At 37.7% G+C, this 20,219-nt stretch overlaps 1 protein-coding gene across 1 annotated transcript in view; it reads left to right on the top strand.

Moving 5' to 3' along the window:
- The window catches only part of kif5aa (kinesin family member 5A, a), a 40,472-nt gene extending 20,764 nt beyond the window's left edge, over positions 1 to 19,708 (top strand). The window contains exons 12-29 of the mRNA XM_073845218.1: positions 942 to 1,156; positions 1,325 to 1,393; positions 2,779 to 2,985; positions 3,078 to 3,224; positions 5,053 to 5,241; positions 5,836 to 5,953; positions 6,670 to 6,728; positions 8,462 to 8,568; positions 8,659 to 8,760; positions 8,898 to 8,958; positions 11,749 to 11,820; positions 11,905 to 12,009; positions 12,843 to 13,059; positions 13,226 to 13,367; positions 13,451 to 13,515; positions 15,225 to 15,252; positions 18,457 to 18,544; positions 18,636 to 19,708. Coding sequence (XP_073701319.1) covers positions 942 to 1,156; positions 1,325 to 1,393; positions 2,779 to 2,985; positions 3,078 to 3,224; positions 5,053 to 5,241; positions 5,836 to 5,953; positions 6,670 to 6,728; positions 8,462 to 8,568; positions 8,659 to 8,760; positions 8,898 to 8,958; positions 11,749 to 11,820; positions 11,905 to 12,009; positions 12,843 to 13,059; positions 13,226 to 13,367; positions 13,451 to 13,515; positions 15,225 to 15,252; positions 18,457 to 18,535 — 1,982 coding nt within the window. The 3' untranslated portion in view covers positions 18,536 to 18,544; positions 18,636 to 19,708. The remainder of the gene's footprint in view (positions 1 to 941; positions 1,157 to 1,324; positions 1,394 to 2,778; positions 2,986 to 3,077; positions 3,225 to 5,052; positions 5,242 to 5,835; positions 5,954 to 6,669; positions 6,729 to 8,461; positions 8,569 to 8,658; positions 8,761 to 8,897; positions 8,959 to 11,748; positions 11,821 to 11,904; positions 12,010 to 12,842; positions 13,060 to 13,225; positions 13,368 to 13,450; positions 13,516 to 15,224; positions 15,253 to 18,456; positions 18,545 to 18,635) is intronic.
- The last annotated feature ends 511 nt before the right edge of the window (positions 19,709 to 20,219 follow it).

The following is a 20,219-nucleotide window of genomic DNA, read 5'->3' as shown; positions in this document are numbered from 1 at the left end:
CCAAGATATTCATGTCTTTCTTTCTTCAGTCACAAAGAAATTACGTTTTTTTTTTTGTTTGTTTGTTTTTTTTTTGAGAAAAACATTGCAGGATTTTTCTTCATATAGTGGACTTCAGTGGTCCTCAGTGGATTGAAGGTTAAAAATGCCGTTTCAATGCAAAGTACTCTAAACAATCCCATCTGAGGAATAAGGGTAAATTTCTGAATAAACTCAAAAAATTATATACTTTATAACCTTAAATGCTCATCTTGTCAAGCTCTGCCATGTGCATGCATACTCCGTTCACTCCGGTTCAACACCGTTAGAGTAGGTCGAAAAACTCACATCTTATTTTCTCCAGCTTCAAAATGGTCCTACATCGCTGCAGAGCTACCGACCCAGTGTTTACAAAGTGAACATGCAAAGAAGGTCAAACGCCTTTTACAAAAAAGGTAAAACAATGTATTTTAAAGTTGAAGGAGAAAAAGAGTTGGAGGTTTTTCAATTGTCTTGAACAGGAGTGCACAGAGTACACATGTGCATCACAGAGCTAGACAAGACGAGCATTTTGAGGTTAAAAAGTATAGAAATTTGTGTGTATTTTTTTTTTTTTTAGAAAATAACCAATTGTTTTGCTAGATAAGACCCTCTATTCCTCGGCTGGGATTGTGTAGAGCCCTTTGAAGCTGCATTGAAACTGACCTTCAATCTGTTAAGCACCATCTAAGTCCACTATATGGAGAAAAATCCTGGAATGTTTTCCTTAAAATACTTAATTTCTTTGCGACTGAAGAAAGAAAGACATTAAAATCTTGATTGACGTGGGGGTGAGTAAATTATCAGGAAATTTTTATTCTAAAAGTGGAGTAATCCTTTAAGATGAGAAATAAAGTAAACATTCTTGAGGATTCACTGACAAGAGTAAACTGATGCGATTGTGATGGGGTTTTTTTCTATAGGGGAGAATGTTCCAGAGACGGAGCAGACAGATGCTGATGTGGTGAAGCTGGACAGCAATGATGAGCCGACTCTGGACAATGAGAGACCATCCGAGCGCCAGCGGGAGAGAGAGAGAGACTCTGACTCCTCCTCTATTGTGGTGCGCATCTCAGAGGAAGAGCGGCAGAAATATGAGGAAGAGATCCGCAAACTCTACCGACAGCTGGACGATAAGGTGAACATGCACTTGAAGCGTCATTTCTGAAATGCAGACACATTCACACTAAATCAGCAAATGAACACTCGCTGTGCATCATGTGTCATCCATCAGATCATGGATTATAGCATGTATATACAAAACGAGATAAACATGATTTTATTGCTCTCACTGTGTGTTTTTTAGGATGATGAGATCAATCTTCAGTGTCAGCTGGCGGAGAAGCTGAAGGAGCAGATACTGGATCAGGATGAGGTCAGAAGTCACATTCAGATTGTCCTGTGGTGGTAGTTAATATGATAATTATTAATACAAAGTTCTTGCACATCCCAAAAACAGTGTTAATACAGGTGCTCAAACTACAAAAAATAGAAAATAAGTCAGCACACTGTAATGGTTATATTAACCTCTCTTGATCCAGAAATAGTGTCAGAAAATTCTTTAAAAGGGAATTTCTAATGCTTTTTTATTCATTGTGTCTTATTTACACTGTCGGTTTCTCATGCTAAACAAGTTCAGTGTTCCCCTAGGTTTACAGCTTTGGGGAGGTGGTGCTGGTAGCCAAAGTTACTTTTTTTACTTGTACTTTAGCCTACTTGTGTAATAACGAAAACATTTATTTTAGGGAAAAAATAAGAGCAATACTCTCTATTTCAGCATCAGATGGAAGCATAAACATTTATTTATTTTTAATCAAATGAAAAATAAACCCTTTTATTTTTTTTGGCAAACAAACAGAGGTTTAACTGTTAAAATGAATACATGGAAGAAAAATGATATTCAAATAAAATAGTTTAAATAATAATTGTAGTATTTTTTGTACAATTAAGTGGTTAATCTGGTTGTAATATTTATTTCTGTCAAATATATTGTTATATGTAAACAATTTAAATAGGAATATAGAAACACCTACATTATACTGTACAAAAGTAATACAAGACTAATATTGTTCTGTTTCATGTTAAACCGTACTTTTATTTTGACAGATTGCAGTGAAGTGTCTGTGTATACAGTATGATAAGATGCTAGTTTTCTCAAAAAAAAAAAAAAAATGGTAAAATTGACAAGAAGTGACACTCACAGCAGGTTTGGAGATTGAGTTTATTTGTTCATGTGAGATGCATAGGCCAAAAATTGCCGGGAGCGTCACACATGCTTCAGTATGCGTCTCCGCCATTCATACATACAGAGAGGCAAACGGAGCATGCATGGATTCATATTAAAACTGTCTTTTTGCATTTCAGTTTTCTAGAACATATCTCAGTTTTCACTAGAACATATCATGATTCGAATTAAGTGACAGACCAACTTTTGATTTATTCATACAAATGTTGTCGAATTCCACGCTATAGTAAATTCTGTTTTTATGAATGGAGTCTGCGATCGTGTCCGTGTTTTCGCGGAGGAGACATTGTAAACATTGGTGGGGGGCGGGCTTGCCCCCTTAAAATAATGGCAGGGGAAACACTCAAATTTCAAAAAATGAGTTGGACGTATAACTGAGTATTTCTGATACATTTTTTATTAAGAATTACATTAAGGTATTACACACACACACACACACACACACACATATATATAATGGTGGATATATATATGGTGCATATTTGAACTTATTAATTACTGTCATCACGTTTCAGTTGTTGGCATCCACACGTGGAGACAGTGATAAGGTGCAGACGGAGCTGGGCCGCCTGCAGACGGAGAGCGAGAGCGCCAAAGCCGAAGTGCGGGAGGTTCTGCAGGCGCTGGAGGAGCTGGCGGTCAACTATGACCAGAAGAGTCAGGAGGTGGAGGAGAAGAACATCCACAACAAACAGCTGGCCGAGCAGCTCAGCCTTAAGATGGTGACGTCCCCTGGCGTATTCTCACATTACACAGAGATCGATGCAGTGAAACTTTAACTGGAGAGTCTTTAACTGCTTCTTTCGCTTTCTAGGCGAATCTGATGGAGCTGGAGGCAGAGCTTGCTCAAATGCAGGAAGTGAGCTCGCAGCAGAGGAAGCGCATCGCTGACGTGTTGAACGGCCTAATGAAGGACCTCAGCGAGTTCAGCAGCATTGTCGGCAATGGAGAAATCAAGCTCGTAAGCCCTGAAAGTCCTATGAGATTATCTTTAGAGATTATGTATTCACAGCAGCTTGACACACAGAAAGGTTGCTGTTTTAGGACACTATTAAGAGTATGTTTGTTTGTTTGATTTGTCCAGACCAAACAGGAAAATGATACATTTAGTCCTGATCCGCTTAGTGTTCACACTGGCATTTTTGACAGCGAACCTAAAGATAGAGAACCTGAAGGCATAGTGATACGTTCACAACCTGATTGGTCGAGTTGAGTGACATATATTTCGTGACCGAACTTACTGAATGCTCCAAACAAAAGGAAAAGGTGCGTTTGATTTAAGATACAAAAAGCTGTTTTTTTTTTTTTCAGCAGTTTTGGATACACCACTTCCCTTCGCGGAATCATGTTGCATAGTTAGGGTTACCACTTTTAATACCCAAAAATAAGGGACGCATTCGGGGGGGGGGGGTAAAAAGGTTTCATATGAGTTTTGCATATAATATGGGACGTCCTGAATAAGAACTGATCATTGTTTTTTTCTACTTTTTAGAAATGGGGTCTATATACCCCGTTAAATTGTAATAATGTCCCATATCTCAAAAATGCTGCAGTAAAAAGGTTTCATATGAGTTTTGCATATAATATGGGCCGTCCTGAATAAGAACTGATCATTGTTTTGTTTTTTCTACTTATTAGACTCTAAAGTCTAATAATGTCCCATTTCTCAGAAAAGAACCGTCAAGTACACCAATAAATAAAACGGATATTAAAGCAGAAATGCAGATAAATAAGTAAGTAAAAATTCACGAGCATTTTGTAGTATTATCTCTCAGTCTGGGCGTCTAAATGAAAAGCGCTCTGCAAGCGCGTTCTCTCTGTGTTGTTTCTGAAACTATCGTAATCACTGTAATATGTGCGCACACTTAAAATCAATCGCGGCTGGCTTGACCGTGTTTTTCTGAACCTGGCACTGGCTTTACCGCAGTATTTCCATGAGACGCTGCTTTAAAAAAAATTATAAAAAATACGAGACAAAACCCGTCCCGTATTGATTCAAAACGGGACGCGCAATTTCATTCTCAAATACGGGACGATTCCGTATTTTAAGGGACGGGTGGCAACCCTATGCACAGTGTCGCATCTTGTCATTACTTCCTGTTTTTGGTCCTTTTAGAAGTATTTGGTCCATCTTGCGTTCATATTTCATTTGAACCGCACCAGAGTTAGACCCATCTCGCTCCGCTTGTTTGGTGTGCACCAGGGTTCGGATGGCGATGTTCACACTTTCTTAAACGAACCGCACTAACAGAGCAGTTCCTGCTGAAAAAAAAAACAGCTAAAACCAGCCAACCAGGGGTCGCACCAGAGTTTGTTTTAATCGAACAAAACATGACAAGTGTGAACACACCGTAAATCTCTTATTTTTCCAAAATCCTTTTTCAGGGCTGTGCGATATCTGACTTTTTGATTGTGGACGAAATGTTTTTGCTTTTGAAGGAATGTCATCTTTTTGTGAGCCTCAATATACTGTGTTCTGTTTTAATGGTTTATTAACTTAATAATCAAAAACACATCATCAGTGAAATTCATAAATTTATAAAATAATTTAGAATTTTAGGACCCTATGAATGAATGAATTTATGTATTTATTAATGGATTTAATTATGTATTTATTTATTTATTTAAGAAATTCTGTGTTGCATGTTTTTAATTTTTCTGGATTTATGATTTACTACAAATATTTTCTCAAAAAGTCTTGAACGTTATGGTAAATGCAGTTTCCTGTAGTTGCAGTTGTGTTTAAGTGTCACTGCAGTAATCTGTGTGTTGTGTTTGTGTGTATGTAGCCGGTGGAGATCAGTGGTGCGATCGAGGAGGAGTTCACTGTGGCGCGTCTGTACATCAGTAAGATCAAGTCGGAGGTGAAGTCGATGGTGAAGCGCTGCAGACAGCTGGAGAACATGCAGCTGGAGTGCCATCGCAAGATGGAGGAAACCAGCCGAGAGCTGTCCTCCTGCCAGCTGCTCATCTCGCAGGTGTGTGTGTGTGTGTGTGTGTGTGTGTGTGTGTGTGTGTGTGTGTGATGAATTGCTGAGATCATACTACTACAAAAACCCTCTTTTCAGCATATAGAAGTATAAATATATGTGTTGCAAGTATTTAAATAAGGACTAGAAATAGAATAACATAATTAATCATGATTAATCTCAGTATTTGAATTATTATTTGATTATAATCATATTTTCATACATTCCGAAAATGTCTTCAGACTTAAAACAGAAAAAAAAAAAAAAAAAACATTTTCTTTATATATTTAAAACCAAATAATTAAGTTGATGCTTTGTGATCAATGTTACAATTGACCTGCTTCTATTAGTGTGAACATGAAGTCTGGTGACATTCAGTTAACGTCACATGCAAAAATGTCTCTGTCCACAACATTTTAAATCATTCTTGGTAGTGGAGGGTTGACTGAGCTTGACTCCATTTTCACCATACCATCAATATGCACAGCGTATGATAATGAATCTTTCTACTGCTAGTGAGCTAGTACATGATCCACATCTGCTGCTGTGTAATCTCTATGATGCTGAGTTTGTGTCTTTGTATCTGTGTGTGTCTGCGAGCAGCATGAGGCAAAGATTCGGTCTCTCACAGAATACATGCAGAACGTGGAGCAAAAAAAGAGGCAGCTGGAGGATAATTATGACGCTCTCAGTGAAGAGCTCTACATGCTGCAGAACTCAGGTAAGACAAACATACAGTTACACAGCTTACATTGGTAGAGGACAGTAGTAAATAACATAAAGCCCAATCATAACACTTAATAAATTATTCTTTTGAAATTATGCTGATGATGATGCTTATTATGAGATTTTTTTCAACTCTGATTTGTTTTATGCAAGTCCTTCAGGCTGTTGGGACATATTCTTCATATTCCTGTAGTGGATTTCAATACAGACCATAGACTTCCAAACTTTGGATTTAGTGAACTCTAAGACTCTGCGAAGAGCCACTGTTTAGATCCATCTGGTACTTATGAGTTTAAAGGCATTGTTAAGTGCCTTACATTATGAATTTGATTCGCCCCATTAGGTATTTCAATTTACAGTAAAAAAAAAAGGAACATCTCTGGTAGTCTAGTCACATACTTTTTTCTCTGAAAATCAATACTCCATTTGTTCTACTTTGAAATGTGTGTTCCGTGACGGAATGTCTGTTTTTGGTTTGGTCTGCATGACTCGGCCCACTGCCAATTTACCCAACAGGTAAATGTCCTCAATCTGACAACCTGTGTGAGTGTCGAGTCTGATGAAGGATGGGAGGGAGAAATAATATTTTGAATTTGGACTGCAGAACCCATTTCAGCCACTAGCGTAGTGCATCTTAAAGACACTCACTTATGTACTGCTGCTGTACACTGTACTGCTATATTAATGATTATGTGTATATGTTTGTGTCAGAGAGTCACGCGGCAGAACTGGATGGAGGAGAGAAGGCAGACAGAGAGGCTGATGGGAAAGTAAGTAGGACATGAATCTAGTATTTAATATAAAAACAGTCCTGTGACTTGTGTAAAGAACACATGCATGTTATGACAAGAGGGATGCGGTACATGATGGAGTCATGGGTTTACAGATCTGGCCATTAAAAATGCGCCTATTTTCACGCGGCAGCCTGCAATTCGGCACGCGTGATCACGGGTCTGCCTGCAGACGCTTTTTCAGATTTTTTTACAACGTTGTTGCGCTTCATATAATATCCACCAGGTGGCGCAAGGAACAACATTCTGTAGCCAAACCCCGCACAAACATGGCTATTTGGACAGTATTTGTTATGTCTGTTGTTTCAATATCTGGCGCCATAATCGGTAATTCATTCTGTATGAGACGGCAAAGTATTTATAATTCAGTTTCTTTTTTATTAAGTTAATTTAGAAAAAAAAAAGTTTGGAGCATTTTTGTTCGCTAAACGTAAGCTTTTTGTTTCTTAAAGACCAAGCGGCAGACAGTGAGTTGACCTACTCTGTGTTTCAATTTGCCTTCTCAAATCACGAATTGGCTAAAATAAAATCCATAGATGTAAAATAAAATATATAAATACTAATAGATATAAATGTGCGCTATTAGGTGCATATCCAATCGTTTGTGCGGAGAGAGCAAAACACATTTTTAGGACATGAAGGCTCAAGCGCGATCAGTTACATTTTTTTCAGTGGAAAATATTTAACCGTTATTTTTTGTCAGACATGATAAATAAATATGTAGAAAGACTTAAATTACTACTTAACGAAATAAAACAAATAGAAAACAAAAACTGTTTTATTATGTAGCTAGTCCGTAGAGATGCATTTCTGTCTAAAGGCACGTCCAACGAGGATATGAGGAGGATTGTTAACTGCATCATCACTGACTCAGAAAACAGTAGTTTCTAAATAAATAATTAAAATATATCCTTACTATTTTTATTTTTTAATATAATCATTTCTTAACTCAAAATAAAATATTAATAAACCTATCTCTGATAATCCTGGGTTATGGTCACGCAGGTTTATTTATGCATTAAACATAAGGATGTCGTTACCTCGACAAAATGATCTCGGGGCCACGACATAATATGACGTTCCCACGAGTTTATTTGTCGTTGCCACGACAAACATAAGTGAACCGAAGGTGTCCCCTCCAGGTCACCGTACAAATGAGTCTTTTAGCTTGCAGCGATGTTTGCTCCCGCTTCAGTTCAGTGCGTTACACGACTGCCCCCTACTGATCATGTCTTTCCTGTGTCAGAGCATTTTCTGAGATCCCTCAGAATACACCGGCGTCACGCGAGACCACTTTACTTCCCGTGCGCATTTTAAATGGCCAGATCTGTATCTCGAGAACTTCAGAGGCCTGTTGCACAAAGCTGGTTTAGTTTTTTGCACAGGTAAGTTTGCGTTTAGAAAACTGGCTTTTTACTGGATGTGTCATACTTTCAGGTAACACGGTTAACTCTTGGGGTTATAAAATCTGGATCAACCCTGAGTTGAGAGAGAACATTTATATCAAGCTTTTTGAACCAGCTAAACCTGATCTTAACCAGTTCAGATTTGTTTGGTTTTGTCAAACAAATTTTAAACCTACTCTGAAGGCCACGGGTTAAAGATAAGTCTCTAATAGCAATCAATCATATGGACATTAGTGGGAGGTGTCAAATATGATTAGATTGTCATCACATGAATCAGTGCATGTGTATATTTGTGTGTTTATGCAGAAGGCCATTGTCCGTCCAGCTCTCCACGCGGAGTCTCGTCAGACACAGCTCAGCCACCTGCGGGATGAAATTAATGAGAAGCAGCGACACATCGACGACCTTACCGAGTGAGTCAGACTAAAACTACTTCCTGTATAGATGAACATGAAAGCCTTTTAGCGTAAGAGGTGCTAATGCTGTCACCACGTGTCTCGCAGTAAGAATCAGGCTCTGGAGCTGGAGCTGGCTCACGTGCGGTCCAGTCTCAGTAACCTGAAACTGCAGGATGACACCAAGAGCGCCTGCCTGGAGCAGCTGTCGTACGTTTTCTTCCACTCCTGCACAAATACACTGAGACTGTAAATCAGCTGCGTTTGCATGATAGTGTCGAGTGTAAAGGGAGGCTGTAGTTTGTAATGAATCTGTTTAGTGTGTGTTAACAATGGTTTCTCATCAGGTTTCAGCAGGAGAGAAATGAGCAGTCTAAACAGGATCTTAAGCGCCTTGAGGAGACTGTTGTAAGTTTCACATACACTTCCACTTATTCAACAGTTTTTTTGTACAGAGAGAACTTATCTACACTTTACCACATTGGGGTTCCCTTACCAAACCCTGCTGAAAAAACAGCATATGCTGGTTAGGTAGGTTTTGGTGCTGGGATGCTGGTATTTGTTGGTTTATGCTGGTCCTTGACCAGCAAGATGACCAGCATAAACCAGCTAAAACCAGCATCCCAGCACCAAAACCTACCTAACCAGCATATGCTGTTTTCTTCAGCAGGGAAAAGAAGTATACTTCAAGTTTATTTTATTAATTATACTTAAGTGAAGTTCAAATATATTTTTAAGTATACTTTATGTAGCAAGTATACAAATATCAGTGTAGTAGTATACTTACGTGTACTATTTCAATACTCCTTGGGACTAAATTGGCCCACTTTCTAGTATATAAAAGTATACTTTTAAGTATACTTTAAGTATAACAGTACACAGATTAACACAGATGTACACACTAGTTTACATCTATGCACTGCAAGTATACCAAAAGTGAACTTATAGGTATACTGATATTTTACAAATTAAAAACTGTTTTATGCATTTTATTATAGTCTCAGTAAACTGCTAGTTTAGTAGTTTTATACTGCAAGTATACTCGTACGTTTTCTTTAAGTGAACTTTACATCATACTTTAAGTACTACTATGTCCCTATTTAGGTATTAATTTGTATATATTTTGTCATGAATATCTGAACATACAAAACATCAAAAGAAAGAACAGGGTATAAACAAAAAACATTTTATTGTAGCTTCATGCATTCTTTTTTTATAAACACTTGAATGTGGGTAAGTTTCATAAATAAATGAACAGATAAACATTTTAAACAAAAACTAAAAAAAAGACTATTATTGATAATCGAAACGTAGATGGATTTTATCAACACCCTAAAGCTTTACAGTCATTATTACCTCTTCATGGGTGGACATTTTATTCCATAACGTTACACAGTTTTCCATATCTAAGGTTTTGATGCAGTTTTATGTCTGACGATTGTGTTAGATTACATGTGGAAGCATCTGTTGTTTCAGTTTCTTCTTCACTTGTGTTTTGGAAATTCTGTTCAGAAGATGTGTAACAGCGCCCCTATATATAACAATGAAAACACAGATTCTCAGAGCACAAGAATACAATGTCATTTTATATTTATGAGAAGTATATAAAGCACATTTCTGAGAAGTACATAAAAAGTAGACTAAAAGTATACTTTCCTATTTTAATTTAAAAGAAGTATACTAATAGCACACTTGAATAAACTTCTTTTTCGAAAGGGTTGTCAGTGTTTAGCTGACTGACCTCAAATCCTCTCCAGTATATACTCTATGTGTTCTACCATCCCCCATTACTTGTTCATTTGGGAGACCAGCTGGGGCCCTTTCTCTTGAGTAGGAGCCATGATTGCTCTGATCTGCCACACCCAATGATGGCCTGGTGCAGGGATGTCCAAGGATGTCCACTGATCCCACTTCCCTCAACAGTCTCTACAGTGGATGATGCCACAAATCTCCACAGGGCAGATCTTTGCTCTCTGTCCCCTAATCTTTAGTCTGTCCCCAAAAGAACAAAAAGACAAGATTAAAATTTGTGATTGGACTCTTGTTGCTGATGATAAGCTTAGATGTTTTAAGTCAACTTTAGTCAAAACATTCAGATTGAGACATGAAAATGTACACAGCATGAGTGAGACAGTTCTAGACAGAGTAGGTTACGCCACATAATATTTAATTTGACAAAATACTGCAGAATCTCTGATATGTTTGTTCATGGCCTTATATTCAATGAATGTTAAAAACAGTCTCTTACAGCATAGAGTGACTTTATAAACATCAAGATTGAGAAACTCCTAAGGTGACAGTGACAGGTGCTGGTATTGTGAAAAGGATTTAACAAACATTCATTTTTATTTCTGTTTAATGGAAAACTGTTAACTCCCTGGGGACGGCTGAATCGCCGGCGATACCAGCTTATTTTTTTTTTAGATCAGCGTAAAAGACACTAAAAATGCTCTGTCGGTTTCAGTCATACAAATTAGAGATATACATCATTGGAAACTGTAAAGTGTGTACTTTTATTTGTGCACACTCGCAAGAAAAACAGAAAGTTGTGCTTTTTTTTTTTTAGAATAAAGAAAACGAACAGGGTGATTTCTGTTTTCTCTGTCTCCGCGAACTGCTTTTAGAAATGCGTCACTTAAATCAGTAAAACTCGGTGAATACTCAGCACACAAACAGAAAAGTGGTATCTGCAGAAAGCTTTTAAACGAAGTAAGGTTTATCGAAAACAAATATTCTGTGATAAAGTAACCTATATGAAACCAAGGAGATGTCTAGTCTTTCCAGTTGTAACTAATTATATTTAATGTGATCACGCCCACTAGCGAAATTTCTTTGGTATTCAAATTAGCCATGTGCTACAAGCGCGGCAAGGACCGGAGTATCTGTACACGAGGAAACTCCCACATCACCGCAACAAAGCAACATGACTTCAAGTTCATCTTGGTTACAGTTTGTTTCTGAATGAAGACTTATATTTACCTCGATCAGAAGAAGGACGCGATGCAAGATGTTTTAAACAGATCCAACTCTTGTAGTTACGTTGTTGCTCCACATACACGTGCTTTAACATTCAGCATCTATTCATCAATAGGGCCATGTCCTGAAAAAGTTAATACTGTTTGTTAGTAACTAAAACAGATATTTGACTCTCATAGACATGTTTGTGGTCTTATAAAGCTGTTTCTGTCTCTGTCTTAGGCCCGTGAACTCCAGACCCTCCACAACCTGCGCAAGCTGTTCGTTCAAGACCTCACGACTCGGGTTAAAAAAGTCAGTTCCACATGAGAAAATGGATATTTTGTTTCGCAGATGTTCCGCTGTTGCATGTCTTTCTGACATGTTCTCCTCACACAGAGTACAGAAATTGGACCTGATGATAGTGGGGGGTCTAACACTCAGAAACAGAAGATTTCCTTTCTTGAGAACAACCTGGATCAGCTTACAAAGGTTCATAAACAGGTGAGGATGTGTATATCGTACAGATCACATGTCTGTGTAAATTCATTCTTAAACTGTTAATTGTGACAGTTTATACAAATAAATTAACTTTTTTTCCATTGAGCAAAGTGTTTCTATGATCACAGTGCATGAATAATAACAGTACCTTAGCTTAACCTTTCCAGATGTGATTCATGCATTGTTTTGATATTTCCAGACTTTTGTCATGATTAATTCACCTTCATGTCATTCCGAATCAATAAGACTTTTGTTCAACTTTAAAACGCAAATGAAGGTGTTTTTAATATTTTATCACTTTTGTGCAGCCATTGAAAGTCCATGCAACTAAATTGTTGTATCAGAAGGCTCCTAAAGATGCTGTAAAAGTCATCTATATGAATCAGGTGGTTTAATCTAAGTCTTTCGAAGAGACGTAACAGATGAACAGACTTAATTTAGGCTTTCTCAATGTGTACTTTTCTATCATGTAAGAGTGAGCAATAGGCACAGCATGTTTATGGAGACTAACAATTGAAAAAAATTCAGTATCATTTGCACCAGTGATATTTTCAGTGACGATGCTTATCAAACAATTAGAAAAAGTATAACGTATGAATTTTTAGTATAAATTTACCTTGATGTTTTTCACATGGTACTATCTGTATGAAAAAACACATCCAACACATATGTGAACAGTATACACATGCAGCTTTTGTGTTTTCAATTGTAATTACAAATACACCCACTTCCTAAAAAAAAAAAAAAAAAGAGTTTTAACCCCTGGTAAAAACGGTTTTATTTATAATTTCTGCTAATACTGTTTGCTCATGGCCTGCTCTGCTGTGTGTGTGCAGCTGGTACGTGATAATGCAGATCTGCGCTGTGAGCTTCCGAAGCTGGAGAAGCGTCTTCGTTCTACGGCTGAGCGGGTTCGGGCGCTGGAGACAGCACTGAAGGACGCTAAACAGGGCGCCATGAATGACCGCCGTCGCTACCAGCAGGAGGTGGAGCGCATCCGCGACGCCATGCGCCTTCGTTATCCCATGCGGCGTTCCAATGCAGCTCAGATCGGTATTGTGCCTTTGCTTAGTTTCACAAAAGAGTGCGTTTTCTTTTGCAGTGTGTGTGAAACACAAAACACAGTTTCTACTAAGAAGCAGTTCTACAAAAGGAAATATGAATTTTCCCTGCTCAGTTTAATTCAATATTGTTTTGTTTTGTGCGTAACCTCTGACAGCTAAGCCAGTGAGACCTGGACACCATGTCGCAGCCACGTCTCCCACCAGCTTCTCCTCCACACGCGCAAGCAAACCTGCCACATCCTACAGCAATGCTCTCTTCCAGCAAGAGGAAAAATCTGCGGTTCAGAAAACCAACACGTGAGTGTCTGTCCTCCCTCTCCAGTTCCAGTCTGTCTGTCTGCTGTCTTCTCCTCTTCTCATCTGGCGTTTGTTTATTTCAGTGTTGGATACAGCACTGTGAGATCCATAGACATACTGAGCTCCTGTCCGCTCGACGTGGAGAACGGTGAGTGTGTGTGTGCTCTGACTGCACTAAAACCATTTGTCCACTCGAAATGCTGCTGATACTTGGCCAGGAGATCTATGAGCCTCACAAACAACCCTGAGAGTCATGTAACCGATCATATAACTACATAAGCAGCCCACAAACAACCAAAATGATGCATTCAGGTATTTATGACTGTAACTTAGTTTAACATTTAATGCAGTCCTTACCAACTGTCCACAAGTCTTTAATGTAACAAAGTTCAAAATCTCAAACATTAATAAAAGTAATTTCTTGTTTTCAAAGATTCAACCAGCCCAGTGTTTTTAAGCACAACTGGACCAGAAATGAGGAGCTTATAATAGAAGTGATCAGTTTACCCAGGGATCTTGTTATTGTGAAATCTCTACCTGGTACAGACGTACCTTGTCTTTGGGCCTCTAATGTTCAGGACCAGTAGGTTTAAAAAGCAGATGCATAGCCATTATGTAAGCGTAAGCCCAGAACCGCTTTTTCCTCACCACCTTATTTTTCAATGCCAAAGTAAGCTATTTTTTACGAATGTGCAAGACTTCATGTTCAGGTAAATAACTATGAGAAAAAAGTGCAGTAAAAGGGCAAACTATTTGCGTTACAAGTAAATAATATAACAAATACGTTTGCAAACAGGGCCTAAAACTTTTTGCCACACCTGCCAATGGCTGGTGATGTGATAAAATTTACCGGCCAATTTTTTTTTTTTTTTTACCAGCCATGAATGTTTCTTTTACTACTACAATGACAAAACATATTTTCAATATTTTTAGTTTGTCCTGCTACTGGTGTCTCTATTTAATGCATTTTCCCGCAATCTTACCTATTAGTGGCCATTCAACATTACAGTATAATTGAAAGCTATTATTTCTTATTTTTAGGCTCTGAAATATCAAATTCTTCTTTGATTTACATCAATGACAGACATCAGCAGACAGGTTTCACTTTAAAAGCAACGCGGTCTCTTTAAAACCAGATGCACATAACACGAATCTGAAACATATCCGATTTTCTCTAAACTCTTTACGGTCATAAAAGACTTTATAACTCATTTAAGTCTACGTTTACGAGGTAACTTACCAAAACCATTTTGCATGTTTTACTTCACTGCACCGTTTAGGCCACATTCTCGAGTTATAAAGAATAAAGAAAGAAAAAGTTCATCTTCCGAAATGCAGCTGCAATATCTTCTCAGGTGAAAGTTATTAGAAGCGTGTCTAGGGACAAGTTGGCCATCACACTGCTCTGACCGCATCAGTCCGTTTGTATTCTGTTATTTGATTCGCTCTTGTCTTAAACAGCTAATCACGATGATCTTGTGTTCAGAAAATGTTATTTTATTTGCTAACGTCAGAAACAGCGAATCTCTTTAAAAACTGGCTGTTGTTTTCACTACATTGCATTGTTATATTTCATAAAAGTTTTACCCACCAACTAGCGATTGACGCTGTTACATATACTCACCAATGTCGACTTTTACTAGTGTTCAATTTAGGCCCTGTTTTCAAATATAAAGCGGCATATAGCAGACTGTTTTTGTGTATAGCTGAAATAACTGAAAGTGAATGACACCTGAAGCCATGCACATTTACATTACAAAGGGCTGCACCCAGTCTCACGTTAAAAAATGTAGTGGATACAGCATATTTGTTTGCTTGTAACAGTAGTAACCTTTTATTCTTCTTTATGCTTTTCAGGAAATAGTACAGATATTAATGATAACAGGTAAGTGAAACTCGTATCTATCATGACGACGTGTATTGACTTACGTTAGACAAGACTCAATTGCATTTTGTCGCCTAAAGTCTAAACTGAGAATTTTAATTTCAATATTTAAGTTTTTATTAGCTTGTTTACATGCATTTTTAAAAGAATAAAACAAAGCCTGCTTTTGTTTGATCCACAATACAGCAAAAACAGTAATATTGTGACATTTTTACTACCTAAAATAACTGCTTTCTATTTGGATATATTTTAAAAGGAAATATATTTCTGTGATTTCAAAGCTAATTTTTTTGCAACATTACTCCAGTCATACTATCCTACAGAAATCATTCTAATATTCTGATTTGCTTCTCAAAGCACATTTATTATTATTACGTCGAGAACAGCTGAGTAGAATTTTTTCATTTTCTTTGATGAATAGAAAGTTCAGAAGAACAGCATTTATCTGAAATAGCTATCTTTTATAATATTATAAACATCTTTATCAACACTTTTGATCCATTTAAAGCATCCTTGCTAAATAAAAGTATTGATTTCTATAATTAAAAATATATAGATTATTCTGACTCCAAGCTTTTCAAAGGTAATGTTACTGAAGCTTTTTATTTCAGGTAAATGCTGATCTGTGGATCTTTCTATTCATCAACAAATTCTAAAAATAGGATATATACAGTGCCTTGCGAAATTATTCATACCCCTTGATTTTTTTTTCACATTTTGTTATGTTGCTGCCTTATGTTAAACTACTTTAAATTACCCACATCAGTCTACATTCCCTACTCCATAATGACAAAGCAAAAAATAGGTTTTTAACATTTGTGCAAATTTATTAAAAATAAAAAACTGAAAAGATCCCATTGTATAAGTATTCATACCCTTTTCTGGGACACTCGAAATTCAGCTCAGGAGCATTCATATTGCTTCTAGATGTTCCTACACTTGGAGTGGAGTTAAACTGTGGCAAATTCATTTGAATGAGTCTGATTTAGAAAGACACACCTCTCAGAAAAGGTCTAACAGCTGAAAATGCATCTCAGAGCAAAAACCAAGATAACTGCCTGTAGAGCTCAGTGACAGACTTGTGTTAAAGGAGAACTCCGGTGTGATTTTGACCTAAAGTGTATTGAATCATGATACCGAGTGTAAACGTACCTTGCATATCTCATCTCGTCTTGTCCACTGCTGTCCGAAATCTGGAGTCAGTTAGCCGATGCTCACAACAGCTTGTCAATGATATTCAATCGGGCATCGAAGGAGCCATGTAAATAAATCACTGTTTTACGCCATTTACGAGGCACAAAGTAGCTCCAGACTTCATTGGTAGACTTCCAAGGGCCCTGACATTTAAAACGAGACATTGAGAACTCAGAAAAAGCACCGGTAGTTTATTTACAAGTAGATTTATACAGACAGTAACCGCAAGAAGTTTAGCGGCCGCCGCCATCTTAAATGTAGTCACGATAAGTCGAGTGTCGATCACCAAGGAATTTATCAGCTTATCAACGTACCAGGTTGTAGTTTCCTTGGTGCTCGACACTCGACTTATCGTGACTACATTTAAGATGGCGGCGGCCGCTAAACTTCTTGCGGTTACTGTCTGTATAAATCTACTTGTAAATAAACTACCGGTGCTTTTTCTAAGTTCTCAATGTCTCGTTTTAAATGTCAGGGCCCTTGGAAGTCTACCAATGAAGTCTGGAGCTACTTTGTGCCTCGTAAATGGCGTAAAACAGTGATTTATTTACATGGCTCCTTCGATGCCCGATTGAATATCATTGACAAGCTGTTGTGAGCATCGGCTAACTGACCCCAGATTTCGGACAGCAGTGGACAAGACGAGATGAGATATGCAAGGTACGTTTACACTCGGTATCATGATTCAATACACTTTAGGTCAAAATCACACCGGAGTTCTCCTTTAAGGCAATGATCTGCGGAAGAGTTCGGAAACAAATCTGCTGCATTGAAGGTTGACAGAAGCATTCTCCATAATGGAAGACGACTGGAACAACTAGGACTCTAGAAAATGTCTGCCAGCCCCCATCCAAGCTGACAGAGATGGAGAGGTGAAAAGGTGAGGCAAAGAATGTCAGATAATTGCCAAATGCAGATGTGCAAAGATGGTCACATCAGACCCGAAAAGACTTGAGGCTGTAAAGGTGCTTCAACTATGGACTGAGTTAAGGGTATGAATACTTATGCAATGTACTTATTTCAGTGTTTTATTTTTAATAAATTTGTAAAATTTGCAAATCTGTTTTTTTGCTTTGTCATTATTATGGTGTATGGAGTGTAAATTGATGTGGGGACAAACTAATTTAAAGCAGTTTAACATAATGCTGCAACAAAACAAAAAGTAAAAAAATGAAGGGGTATGAATACTTTTGCAAGGCACTGTATATAATATTTAAAAAATATTTCTTGAACAGCAAATCAGCATATTCAGACCTTTCCACACTGAGCGCCATGCAAAAACGCGAGGCGAATCGCAGACGAATGGTGCGTTCACACCGAGCGCGAACCGATTGTTCGCCTTCTGCTAATTCATGAAAACAGACAGCGTTCTCCTCCAGATCACATAATTCAGTGGAGAATTAATAGAAATTATATTAAGAACATGCAAGAATAACCATCTGTTCTCAGATGCAATAATAACAAGAGCGCATCCTCTTCTCTCTAGAAATACTCTTCTTCTGTGTTTGTTTACACTGGTTTTCGAAACAGCACCACCACCAGCAGCTGCTCTGGGCACGTGATGTAATGCTCAAATCGTATTGGATGGCTGTGTTTTTGCTTTGCGAAACTGAAAAGATTAGTCAGACTGGTTGTTAAAAAAACATTCGCTTTTTTATGTGATGTTTTGTTTGCAGTCTATGTGGAAGCATCCATATGAATTTGTTGTTTTATTCCAGCACGTCATCGCGTGCAATATTCATTCCGCTTTTTCACGCTGAGTTGAAAGGCCTTTAGAGTGATTTCTGAAGAATTATGTAACACTGACTGGAGACTGAAGTAATGATGCTGAAAATGTAGCTTTGATTTTTTTTTTTTTTTTTTTTCACAATATTACTGCTTTTGCTGTGTTTTGGATCAAATAAATGCTGGCTTGGTGAGCAGAAGAGAAAAAAATTAAATCAATTCAAAAATGTTAGACTGGTAGCGCAGCTGCATTGAGTATGTTTACGCTCACTTCTTCTGTTTCAGGAGCGATGTTCACTGTGGCAGCATGGTTGACGATGCTTCACGAATCTACATCATGCAACAGGAGACTGCAGCCAGTTAATCGTTTAATGTAAGCCAGCGCATTTACATATAATGAGCTAAAAAACTGATGTTTTCATTGGTGTGCTCTGCAGATTCTCATTTTTTCCCGCTTTCTGCAGATATTCCAGTTGTCTGCATGCAGCCGTCCTGCCCTCGCCATCTTCGTAGAGCTCCAGAACTTTCATTCCTAGACTTCTTGGCTCTGTAGCGTCTTATATCGTTTGGAATATATCGTTCATGCGGAGTCATATCACGTATCCCGTCTCATGTATCTCACTGTTGCATGTTTGTCTGTTTAGTAAGAAAACAGCTCATAGGTTGTAAATGAACCCTCACGTACAGTAGATATTTGAATACACAAATCTGCATTGCTTGCATTATAATACAGGAGAGTACTAGAAATAACTTCCCTTTAGTCTTGCTGAGCCTTAAAGACAGACAGTTCAATATTGTGAATGTGTATGCGCAAATACACACTCCTAGATTCGCATATAACAGTGTGTGTCATCATGTAGATTTTGATACATATTATATTCAAGTACTGACTACCTCCAATTGTGAAAAAAACAACATTTTTAAGTAATGTTTGATTTGCGTTGTATTTATTTTCGCATCAAAAATGATTGGGAAGACAATTTGCTGTGATATGTCGAGGAAACATATCATAGTGATTCACAGATGCTGCGCTTCGAAAAATGCTTTCGTTATTCTGCCAAAGGCTCTGACCAATCACGGCTCTGATTTCTCTCACAAAATCCTGATCAGCCAGTCAGGATGACGGAATGAAAAGTCGTGTGATCTTTCCCTGCAGGATCCCGTAAGCTGGCCTGTCAGACGAATGTGTGACTGCATTCTTTCTGTTTGTTCAGTTCTCTTTCAGGATATGCTTCACTTGTATATTAAGCAAGACAATGAATGACTAAGGCCGTATAAACTGTATTATGATGAAGGTTTAATTATAGATTTAGTTCGCTTCTCACACTTCTTCCCTATTTCAAACCTCTGTCGTCACCACTAGAAGAGAAAATTTCACATCGGACACTTCAGAAACAGTTGAAGAGCATTTGTGCAATAGGTCAGCTGATTTACTCAAGATATCTTTATTGAAGGTTGTTTTATGTGATATATGTACAGTGTGCTAGTTTGCTGGAAGCCAATCCGAAAAAAATAAATGTAATTCCAAGAAAACTGATTATTTGTGTCTGTTTGTGTGTTAAAGAGTTGAAAAAAGAATGTCTTCGATTCTATCACTTGACTTATTGACTTTTTACTTTAATATATGATGCTCACACATTTTGACACAATTGTGGTTAGCATACGAAATGCTCTGGGAATAATGTAATGAATTTAGTAGACTGCTAGTACAGGTCTTCAGGAGGCCTGTTGGATGAAATTAGTCAAGTATTTCAACAGGATTTTATGATTCTGTGATTGCAGAATTCAATAAATACACAATTAAGAAAACACTGCATTATGAGACAGCATGCATTTTTTCATTTACACATTTTTTAACAAAACACGGTAACTAGAGAAAGGGAGCAAAGCAAAATTGCTAAAATCCATAATTCAGAGTCCAAACACATGTGTCTGCATTGTGGTAGATCAACTAGGGTGAACCTAGGCCTGGAGCTAGCTTTAGCTTTTTGACATTTTAAAGAACAAGGGCCAGATTTACTAGCCACTTGCATCTGTGCAAACCGTCT

This window comes from Garra rufa, chromosome 8 (genome assembly GCF_049309525.1).
Source record: "Garra rufa chromosome 8, GarRuf1.0, whole genome shotgun sequence".
Taxonomy (NCBI): Eukaryota; Metazoa; Chordata; class Actinopteri; order Cypriniformes; family Cyprinidae; genus Garra; species Garra rufa.
Note: the sequence above shows the minus strand (reverse complement) of the source record. Positions and strands in the feature narration are given on the sequence as shown.